Source organism: Channa argus, chromosome 19, assembly GCF_033026475.1.
Source record: "Channa argus isolate prfri chromosome 19, Channa argus male v1.0, whole genome shotgun sequence".
NCBI classification, from domain to species: Eukaryota; Metazoa; Chordata; class Actinopteri; order Anabantiformes; family Channidae; genus Channa; species Channa argus.
This window is the reverse complement of record NC_090215.1, coordinates 136,620-148,634: the sequence shown is the minus strand read 5'-3', so window position 1 is coordinate 148,634 and position 12,015 is coordinate 136,620. Positions and strand designations below refer to the sequence as shown.

Here is a 12,015-nt window from a genome sequence, read left to right as displayed (position 1 = left end):
AAAACAAAAACCCTTGCTGTTATATGTCCCGTAGCATGTAACTTTCCGTATAGTTTCTGTTTTGCGTGTTTATTTTTTTATTGACTGTTGATGACTTTAAAAATGTTTTTAAAAATGGGATTAAAAAGAATTAAGATTTGCTGTTGGAATAACCAGCAGGCATATTGTTAGTAAATGTAAAATACTTGATTATATAGCGCTTTTATCCAAAGTGCTTTACAATGTTGATTCCCATTCACCCATACACACACCGATGGCAGTAGCTGCCATGCAAGGTGCTCACCTGACCCACCAGGAGCAACTTGGGGTATCTTGCCCAAGGACATTTCGACATGTAGCCGCGAGCAGGGATCGAACCACTGACCCTGTGGTGCATGGTCAACTGCCACAGCCGCCACGTTAGTCATGTAAGGTCAGATATAGTGGTCAATAGAAGCTGTCACAAACTGAAAAATGTCTAGAAACTAAACTTTCAAGTATCACTTATTTAACTGATGCAAGTTAATGCCCTGAGATCCCATCAGCGGTCGCAACGTTAATTCACTGAATTAAATTGATGCAAGATTACTATGAAATTGCGCGTGTGTGTGTGTGTACTGTCAGTTAGTAGGGAAAAAGATTTCAACACAGCACTACTGTCTCTAAGGTTTGAAGTACGAAGCATAGTTCTGTAACTATAGTGGAAAATCAGGCTTTATTATGTTCCAGCCTAAACAGAGTGCAATTACTTCTATAGTAAAACTGTCCACTGATCTCACATCTGTTTTACAGTTGCTCAGTTTGTTTAATCCTCATCATTTTAATTCATCAATCAGAACTATTAGTTCTGAACCAGGACCTTTCATATTTGGAGCAACAAGCTCTAAGAATAAATCTGATGAGCCAAAGTCAGTAAGTTCTTTTGTGATGTGGAAATACATGTTGATTCAGCTGTTTTGTAACCCACTTTATATTTCTTACATTTCTTTGAGGATGTTTTTTATTAATTATATTTCTGATAATTTTTGAATGGACCACCCAGCCACCAAGGGCCAACTTGGTGCTACTCTTAAAGCCTTAAAACTGCAAACTTATTTTTATTTTTTAGGTGTATATCTGCAAACTCTGTTTTGCAGGTTTACACAGTCAGTTGCGTAGTAAAAACTATGATAAAATGACTGTGGAATAGCTGTCTTCTAATAGACTATTGTAGCATCTGGATAATAGAGTGACTGAACAAAAGGTACGCAACTAATGACATCATCTGGTTTACTTTGAAATCACTGGCAGAGTAATGCACAGCAGTCACAAAATAACATTCTGAGGATCTTCTGAGGCATATAAATCTTAAGCATCTTGATGACCTTATCAATATTATAAAATAAAAGAAATAATACCTTCAGAGCTTAGGTGAGTTTAAAAAAAACTTTTCAGATCTGCACTTACCCACTGCTGATAACCTCAACATCTAGTCTGTGAGTCTGTACCACAGGACTTGACATGCACTAGGATAAATTCTGGAGCACATCTACTAAAAGAAAAATGTATTATTTGCATACTGTTGCTAAGTTGTTTTGTTTTTTGATGAAAAACTATTGTCATATTCATGTAATGCAGTGCAGAAATCATTCTAGTATCTTTACCTAAAAAATGTCTGTTTACTTATTCATAGTTCTCACCGCTGCAGTCACACAAGCATCACTACAGTCAATGCTGCATAAGATCCTCACTGCAGGACCATCGGCTTTCAATATCACTACCATCCTCTCTCAAGCTGCTCAACTCTCCAACCAAGGTAAATGAAACCCATGTAAAAGCATGTCTTTTCCACTACTGTGCAGATATAATTAGTTGTGAGGTATTTTGGCTGGTGCAAAGAATGTTAACCTTATGTGTAGGGCTTTGCAATATGTTGACTTTATTTGATTAAGTAAAAAATTTTTTTCATTTTGTGAAACATGCCTAAGTTCAATTTCCTCTGCTGTCACTCAAATAGCAGTATTAGAAACTTTCTGAAGTCACAAACTAATGTTAGCCATCACCATTTCCTTCAAGATGCTTGCACTTGTCGCAGCGGCATTAGGTGAAGACAACAAAATAATGCCAAAGAAGTAATTTTACTAATGTGATATAGAATTTTCAGATACCTGTTAGCAACACCTACTGTGTTATGGTGTGCTGCTGCGTTGTTGTTTTTAGTTAGAGTACAGGGTGTAGGTAACCTGTGTTTTGGAAGTGTTCATAGCCCGATATACGTACAGTTACTATGAGTAGGCGGTGTTTCCCCTAGAACATTTTTCGGGCACGGTGGCAAGAGGATAATAGAAGTTTTGCGCGCACATAAAAATAAATATGGGGTATTTATTCCTCATGCAGCACCGTAGGTTGTTAGATTCCATGTAAGGGTCATATAAAATAAAGTGATATTAATAAGATGTATTTATTGCATGCAAATAGTTTCTCCTGTATGTGTCAATGGGGGCCTTCATTAAAGCCAGTTGCGATAACAGGCTGTTTATGCTGATGATAATGATATACAGCAGAATATTACAGCCAGTTATGAAAGACAATGTTTAACCGTGCTATTTTCATAAATATTTTTTAAGTATTCATAAGTAATTTTTAAAATGATATTTTAAAAAATCTGTAAGTAATAGACTTTCCTATTTAAAACTTCGTTAAGTTATGAGATGAAAAACTGGAAAACTTACCTGTGGTCGTCTGATATATCACATACAAACTTAAACATCCCATTAATATAATTTACATTCCCTTATGTGTGACCTTGGTTTAACAGCACTAAATCATATCGACAGACATATTGTCACTGCTCTGCATTGTGAACATTATATGCATCCAGTTTTAAGTTGCATGCGCGCACACAGCTGCAGAGCAAAGAAGCCACAGAGGAGCAGACAAGAGAAATGTGCACTTCAGTTGTGTTCATAAAAAGACCCTCCTGCATGGTTGTGTGGAGGTGTGACCATGTTTTTTGTGTTTCAAAACGTAACCACTGTGTAACAATCAGAAAAAAACCTTTGATTTCTCTGATTTACGTATTTGTTCTCGCTAACGCCGCTCCCTCTCTTCATTCACTCACTATGTCACTCTACTGCCGCTCTCGCGCTCACCGAGCTGGGGAGGAGGGGACAATTAAATGGTGTGTTTAAGGACAGCAACGGACAAATCATACGACCTTTAGTAAGTCAACAACATCTGTCTCTTTGCAACAGCTGGTTTTCATTCTTCAATTAAAAAAGGGAGTGGAGTAAATATAGGATAGGCAGTGAAATGTACGCACAATATTAAGAACGGCTTTCGGATCCCTTCGTAACTACACGTGAGACGTTAAAAAGAAGTAGATTGGTCGTGAACGTGACATCACTAGATATAAAATACTTTTTTGCCTGTCATGTAGGCATGTCTCGTTGGCATGGCATGACATGGCAATTGATCTATTTTCATGTTTTGTCTTGAGATTGTGTAATAATAAATAAATTAATAAACATTGCGAATCGTTCAAAACACTAAAAATAAAACTTTTTTTTCTTACTTTCTTTCTTTTTGCCCATATTGCTAAACCCTACTTCTGTGTTTTCTGCATGCCTCCTGTGAGTGAAATACTAAGGTTATAGCACCAGCCAATATAAAATTTATTTCATCAAACTTCACTTTCACTGACAGTATTTGTTCAAAAAGTGCTGCTCCTGCAGCTTATTAAATTGATTGATTCTTTGTCTTTAATTTCATTTGTTTATCTCTAGCAGTTCCACAATCAAACCAGTCGCCAATGTCATTAACATCAGATGCCTCATCGCCCAGGTCCTATGTTTCTCCAAGGATTAACACACCACAAACCAATGCTGGTCCTTTAAAGCCCATCCTCAGCACACAGCCAGTGATCTCCCAGCCAAAGGTAAGACAAAAAACATTAACAATGTCCTCAATAATGGCAGCGCATCAGAGTATATATAGTTGGGAAAAGTAGCTAGCTGGGTGAATTTGGTTTTGTTGCAAAATAACTGGTCCGAAAACCTAAAGCACATTTGCTTTAGCCCACCCTGGGCTCAGGGTTGGCGATCCATCTGCCTTGACCAGTTGGGGTGATAGTCTAAAGATGCTTGATCAGAATAAGCAGTCTGGAATTCCAAAATATAATTAAGAAAACTTTAAGCCAGTTTCCCCAAAATAATATATAATAACATATAATAACATGCGCTTAAGTTAAAGTGCAAAGGGAGTTCAAACTAAATACCAAACTAGATTTTAGCCTGTAAAAGTCTGCATATGCATATACACACACACCGTATTTTCTTGTTTTACCTTTGTTAAAATGCCTAAGAAATATGTTATGTCATGCAAAATTTTCTAAAACAACAAAACTGATGGTGGCTTTTGCACAGTATTGTACACACATTGTTATTTTTAGTTAACAAGAGCATGATATTCTGAGACTTTGTTCAAGGTTGGTAGGTGTGTATATGTATGTATCTATCTATATATATATATAATACACACACACACACACACACACACATATATATATATATATATATATATATATATATATATATATATATATATACACACACACACACACACACACACACACACACACACACATACACACAGTCATGGCCAGATATATCTGCACCCGTGCAATTCTGTCAGAAAATTAAACCCTTCTCTCAGAAAATGTTTGCCCCCTTAACTTAATATTTTGCTAGAGGACCCATGACCTCTGGTGAAGACTCTGATTTCTGGCACTGGCCACTATGTTGTGCCCCAAAAGTCTTTGTTAATTATCAGATTTCATAATACCGTTTACACAGTCAAGGTATCCAGTGTCAGAAGCAACAAAGCAACCCCAAAACATCTTTGAACCTCCACCATGTTTGACTGTAGGCACCGTGTTCTTTTCTTTGAAGGCCTCTTTTCTCTTTCTATAAACATTGCAATAATGTCCTTTACCAAAAAGTGCTACTTTTGTCTGATATATCCACATTCCATTCTTCCAGAAGGATTGAGGTTTTGTCACATAAATTTTGGCAAACTCCAGTCTTGCTTTTTTATGCCTTTGTGTCAGCGGTGGTGTCCTGCCATAGCGTCTCTTTTCATTCAGAAGGCAATGGATAGTGCGAGCTGACACTGTTGTACCCTGTGTCTGCAGATCAACTTGAATTTGTTTGGAAGTTAATCAGGGTTCTTTATCCACTATTCGAACAATTCTTCATTGTAATTTTTTAAATAAATTTTGCTCTTCTGTCCACGTCCAGGGAGGTTAGCTACCATGGGCTGTAAACCTCTTGATGATATTGAGCACAGTGGAGCACACTTGTAGCCTTGAGATTGTTCGTGTTTTCCAAATCCACAGATAGCTCTTTGCCCAAATTTTTTTCCATGCTCAGTGTGACACACAACATAAAGGTTGAGTTAGGTTTTCTCTATTTTAACTGCTTGCAAGTGTGATTACTATATTGCCCACACCTGTTACTTGCCACATTTCTGTGTGAATTTTTATTAAGTATGACTCTTTCCTCTTTCCAAACAAAAACAACATGCACATGAATACCACAACATTTGCTATTGGAAGAATTTTCTGTGAGAAGGGTTTCATTTTCTGATAGAATTGCAAGGGTGCCGATATTTTTGGCCATGACTGTATATTTGTATTTCAGATATGTCATATCATAGAATTTTGTCTTGAATTTGTGGGGAAAACTCTTTTTGATTTAGTGTTCTTAACTTGCTGGACTCAGGTTAGCGCACCAGCAGGGAAACAGGCATCTCATGCACAGCCCCCACCCCAGCAACTTTCAAGCGATAAGCAGCATAGTCATGATGCCACCACAGCCTCCCCATCCACCCTGCAGCGTCAAGGGTAGGTACAACCATACAACTTTGTGAAGTTGAACAAAAGTCAGAACATGATAAGTGAAATAGTAGACATCAATAGTTAATTGAATAGATGAGGACCTTTAGATGTGACACACATTTTTTGTGGGTCCAGAGAGGGAAAAAACTGACATCTAGTGGTAACTCTAGATATATAATGTTTTTATTTTATTGACTTACTTTTTGAACAGTGTGTGACCAGTGTGGACTGACTGCACCCTAGTTACATCTCTGACCCCTGACCCAGTGAGACGACATCTCTAGTAAAATCATCAGCTGATTTCACATCAGTTTAAAATTTTATTCATATCTAATGTTCTGCTGCTATTTAACATATGGTATATGTCAAAGGTATATTGTATTTTTTAAAGGGTTAACTTAAATCTGATCTGGTTGTAGCAGGATGTTAATACCAATGCTGCTTCTCAAACTGTCTTCTCAACCTAAAGTGTTGAGTTGAAGTTATTTATAATTCTGCAAAAATGTTGTGTTGTATGAGATGAAGTAGGTCTTGCAGGAGTAGTTGGTAGTTTTTTAGTTTAGTTTTTTAAAAATTATTTTACCCTTTCTTTCTCTGTTTCTTTGTATTTCTTATTTTTGTCATTCTCTTCTGCTCATCATTATAATATAACTAGGGCTTGCTCAAGGGAAATTTGTTGGGTTTTCTCTATACATCAGAGTAGTCTTGACTTTATTATGTAAAGTGCCTTGAGATGACGTTATTCTGAATTAGCACTATGTAAATAAAGTTGAATTGAACTGCACTTTTAAGACAAGTGACAGGACTTGGAGTTTTTGACGGTTGAGAAATTGCGGCCCATTATAAAAGTTAAAATACGCAGCTCACATATGAGTGCTGTTTTAAAAGCCCCCCTCAACCCTTCATTTTATTGAATGTATAGGTTTTATCATATTTAAATTCAATCCTCTATACGCTCTTACTCTTGGGAGTTTTTTTATTACTTACTTTTCAGGTGCTCTGTTGTTGGTCTGACAACACATAGACATTAACAGGAGATATCTGTAGTTTCTTGATCACCTGTCCATTCTGTCTTTGTTTACTAACACATGCCATGTTTGTTGCTGAGCCTCCGCTACTTATTCTGCTGTTTATCCTACAACACACTGCTGTAACTATTATTACATGTAGTTCTGATTGTACCCTCCCCCCCCCCCCAACCAATCCTACTCCTTGTTGAAATGTGAGCGTGATGACTCAGTATATTCTTTCATTCTTCTTTTCATTTTGGCTGATTACTTGAAACATACACACACTAAATTAAACAAGTAACGCATGCACGCACACACACACACACACACACACACACACACACACACATACATATATATATATATATATATATATATATATATATATATATATATATATATATATATATGCATGTGTTAGTATATGTCTCATCAATCAATATTTTATTCTGAATAGAACATACCATCATATGTTGAAACTGATAAATGAACATTTCCTGAAAGATATTAGCTCATTTTGAATTTGATGGCAGCACTCGAGTTTTATTTGTTTGTTTTTATGATGCTACAAATGTTTTGTATTGGTGAAAGGTGTTAACTGTAGGCAGGCAGGTTTAGCACCTGGACTCTCCTCCTTAAAGGCCATGGGAGTATATGTTGCTCCAAAACCCCTATGTACTTTTCAGCATGTGTAAGCTGCACATGCCATACGCAGTAATGCACCCCCATGCTATCAGAGATGCAGGCTCTTGAACTGTCTGCTGATAACAAGCTGAATGGTCCAGCTCCTCTTTAGTCCACAGGACACGATGTCGATGTTTTCCAATGAGAATTTGAAATTTTGATTCATCTAACCACACAACAGTTTTTCATTTTGCCTCAGATAATTTTACATGAGCTTTGGCCTAGAGAACACAGCAGAGTTTGTGGATTGTGCTAACATATGGCTTCTTGTTTGCATGATACAGAGATTTTTCCTGATTCTCTGAATCTTTTGATGATATTATTGATTTTGAGACCTTCAAAGTATTCACAATTTTATGTTGATGAACATTTTCTGAAATTGTTCAACAATTTGTTTGCCAGTTTCTCACAGATTGGTGAACCAGTCTTTTGTTGCCCCTGTTCCAACTTTTTCGAGACGTGTTGCTGCCATCAAATTCATAATGACCTAATATTTTCTATGAAATGGTAAAATTTCTCAGTTTTAACATCTAATAAGTTGATGTTATTTTGTAAATAAAATATGGGTTTATGAGATTTGCAAATCATTGCACTGTTTTTATTTACGTGTCTTCCCAACTTTTTGGAATTGGGGTTGTCTATATTGGCCCCAAGTGTATTGTATTTGTGGAAAATACAGATTTTTTTTTCTTCCATTCTTTTGTCAATGTTCAGCATTCACAAACAACCTTAAAACATAGGGAGTATACTCATGCTCCTTCAGGAAATGTGACTCACATAATGGTTAACAAAGTCCTTTCACGGTTTTATATGGGGTATTATTTGTAGAATTTGGAGGAAAATAATGAACTTGATCCTTTTTGCTGGCTGTAACATAACAAAATGTGAAAAGGTTAAGTGCTGGGAATACTTTCTGGATGCACTGTAAAAGGTATCACTGTGTTTATTGAAACTTTCACAGATGCTTATAGCCTTGCAATTATCTCAATGTGACTTGTAGTTTTCATTAGCTTATTTTGCGAGGCAAATTTGTCTGACAAATGACAAGGTGCATGTGTATCACTGTTCTCTCTTTGTTTAGTAACAGTCAGATTTTGTTACTGAGTCTATGCTGCTCTGTTATATCTGTCCCGACCTCTTACTAATGCAATACTTTTGTCATTACTGCATCCTAAATTACTTCTACTGGCATTACCAATATTTCCTTTCTAGTACAATTTCTTGATACTGCTAATGCTTCCCTGTTACCATTATCTAGAGATTTTTAAACTACTACTACTTCTTTCTCTTCTTCTGGCTCTCCTTTACAACCCTTCCTACTTTCCTTTCATCTTGCATTTTTCATATTAATATATTTTTTTAATAGTCTTAGTTAGAAATGTAATTTAAAGGTTAAAGTCCTTCTCTACTCCCACCCCCATACATCCAACCATCATTCACCTACTCTACTACTGTGTCCTGCTACTGTTAATGTTTCAAGCCGTACATACTTATTTTTTCACATTCTTTTGTTTCTTGTATTTAAACTTTCTTTTAACTGCTTTCTTTCTTTCATTGTCGTTCCATTTAATCAAGGTTGTAATAAGTCATTATGTTTCAGATTTATATAATTATATATATGTTGATTGCAGCAGTCAGAGGAGTCCCTCTCCAGGTCCCAACCATGTAACCTGCATCAGCAGCAACTCTTCAAACTCTGCTCTACCCACTGCCTCAGCAAGTCGGCCTTCTTGTTCCTTCACCCCAACCCTCGCAGCCCACTTTAATGAGAACCTTATAAAACATGTGCAGGGCTGGCCTGCTGAACATGCAGAAAAACAGGTTTGTTCTCACTACAATTTTTAATATTATAATAATAATGTCTTTATAGCTACATTTGTTTCTTAATGGCAAAATTCTTTAAGGATTATATTTGTGTGTTAAATAAAATTATTAAAGGCATCAAGATTACGTGAAGAGGCACACACCATGGGGAGCATCTGCATGTCTGAAAACTGCACTGAGCTAAAAAATCTACGGTCTTTGGTCAGAGTTTGTGAAATACAAGCAACTTTGCGTGAGCAGAGGTGAGATTACTTTTTAAAAGTGTGATGTGTATGATTTAACAAAACAGTGGCCCTAAAGGGAATTTTCATTGCATTGTAGTTGCAGATTGAATTTGGTGACACTGTATCACCATTTTGTCTAGGTGTCAAGAAAGAATCTAATCTACCAGTCAAATTTAAAACATTCAGTATCGGTAACCATTAATCCTATTTAGGGTAATTGTTACACACTGCACCTTCAAGTGCAGCATAGAAGCATGCACCTTTTGTCATGTAAGGCAAACCATAACACAACTAACCTTATTTCTGTCACTTTCCCACAGGATACTGTTTCTAAGACAGCAAATCAAAGAACTTGAAAAGTTGAAGAATCAAAATTCTTTCATGGTCTGAGAACTTCTGGTTGCAAGATGATGCAAGGGTTGGGAAAAGGTGAAAGACTTATTGCACATAGTTGGAAGTTGGAGGGAGAGCAGTTGGAAGATCCTCTTGAGTCCAGATTCCACACAAAGGCGGTCCAGTCACATTTTCTTTGGACCGGTGAGCTGCAAGAGCCAAGAGGGTCAAAGAGCTGTTGTGGGAGAAGGTTGGGGTGACTTACAAGTTTTGTAAAAACCTCCGGCAGGGGAAAAAAAATTTAGATTTTTTTGTAGATGTTATCTTTGTTGTAAATATGTTTTGTAGATTGAAGCCATGGAAAGCAAATATCAGCTTTTGACATCCAAATTAATGCCTAGGCGGCTATATTATTAGCTAGCCTAATTTTAGCTTAATTTTGTCAATTTATAGATCATTGAACCATTGAGCATGTGTGACATCCATGTAAATGGAGAAAGGATGTTTACGGTCATTTATTTAAACAGATGCCTAGCATATAACACAATGGTGTCATTGTGCTTTTTTTAAGTCTTGGTAAACTTATCGTTGTCTAGATTTTCTTCTTTGCCCTCTCTACGTGAGGTGTATCATCAAGTCAGGCATGGCTAAACATACCCTCCCTGCAGGTCTATTGTAAGTGCTCACAATGGTTCAGTGATCTATTTGCAGCTTCTGGTGGCCCTGCGTTTCCCAGTCAGAAAAACTGTGCATGGTCAAGAGAGTGTACAGAATACAAGAGTAAAGAGAATTTACACACCCTGCATTGGACCATTCCCACACCCTCCCCTGGCCTTAGCACTGCACAGCTCTCCTGAGGCATCAACACCCTCAACCTATTTTCTTCAGTTCTGACGTATTCATTCTTCTTTTTCAAACTTTTCAAGGTGAAGTTATACCACAGATTCATTCCTTTGTACAGTCAATAATTTAATAAAGTTTAAGAGGGTGCAGAATTCAAAATTTTTATTTGTTGAAGTTGTGAACCGAGAAACATAATAAAACTGACATGTTTTCATTTGCACCCCATTTTGGATTGATATTATAGGTTAACCACCAAGGCCACGTGCATCATAAGTGCAGGGCAACAATAGGTAAACTACGGGCATTGTGATAAGCATGTTAAATTAAAGAGAGCACTGGTTGTTTTATGGGATTAAGAGTTGGTTTATACACTAGTGCCTTGTTGAAAGTCTTAAGCCTCATTTATCTGCAAACCCAGTGTTGTCTTTTACCGTGTTTGAAACAAAAAACAATTGCTGAAAAGACTGTCGTGCACAGGGTTGATGTTTTTTCATGTCCAATCTCATTTTTAATTTAATTTTCACCACTGTTGAAGAGCAGGGTCCTCAGCTGCGAAAGCCTGTTTTCACCATACCATCAAGTCTATAACTGAACTTCATCACACATTCAGTAAAGGTGACCACGTCATTGCGTTGTACATTGTTTCCTGAAGTATATTGACAAATAAAATATACCTTTCCAGGGCCATGTTGTTATTTTTTGTTGTTTTTAAGATTTCTTTAAAATTATGTTATGTGTTTTTAACTTTAAATTAAGCTTCAGTTTATTTTTTAAATGAGAGAAGAAGCCTGTTATTTCAGAAGGTGTTCCTAGGTGAGTAAACATGTCTCAGTGCAAGAATGAAATGGCTTTTCAATGTTGGCTTTTCAATAGTTTTTCAATGATTTGACTTGCACACTCTACTTACCCCTGTTACTGGTCTTATAATCTTAATATATTGTTATTCTATCAAAGATAACTAGTAAAGTCTCCTGTAGTCTCAACTTGAAAAATTAATTTGACTATAAGGAAACTTTGACTTCTCTCTATGTAAGCGCTTTCTGACAAGACAATGCACAGTGAGGCTGGCCTGTGATCTCAGACATTCTGTGATTGGTTGGTTAGTTATTGGTTAATTTGTAGTAGCGTTCTGTTCTCGTCTCAGGGATGACTGTTGAAATGTTTTTCATTATAGGTTTTTTCTAATAAAAATTCCCACCGTTCAGACAGTGGTAACAGCAATCATAATCAACAGTTATTACCT

General features: G+C 36.6%; 1 protein-coding gene across 14 annotated transcripts in view; it reads left to right on the top strand.

Annotated features, from left to right (window-relative positions):
* waca (WW domain containing adaptor with coiled-coil a) overlaps positions 1–11,457 on the top strand; it is a 37,820-nt gene extending 26,363 nt beyond the window's left edge. For 7 of the 14 annotated variants that reach the window (XM_067485688.1, XM_067485693.1, XM_067485690.1 and 4 more), the window contains 6 exons: positions 1,652–1,774; positions 3,744–3,895; positions 5,739–5,860; positions 9,180–9,369; positions 9,487–9,614; positions 9,917–11,457. In XM_067485688.1, coding sequence (XP_067341789.1) covers positions 1,652–1,774; positions 3,744–3,895; positions 5,739–5,860; positions 9,180–9,369; positions 9,487–9,614; positions 9,917–9,986 — 785 coding nt within the window. In that variant the 3' untranslated portion in view covers positions 9,987–11,457. Of the gene's footprint in view, positions 1–1,651; positions 1,775–3,743; positions 3,896–5,738; positions 5,861–6,065; positions 6,138–9,179; positions 9,370–9,486; positions 9,615–9,916 lie in introns of those variants that run through there. The other 7 variants (XM_067485695.1, XM_067485686.1, XM_067485687.1 and 4 more) reach the window with 6 other exon arrangements.
* Positions 11,458–12,015: the final 558 nt, after the last annotated feature.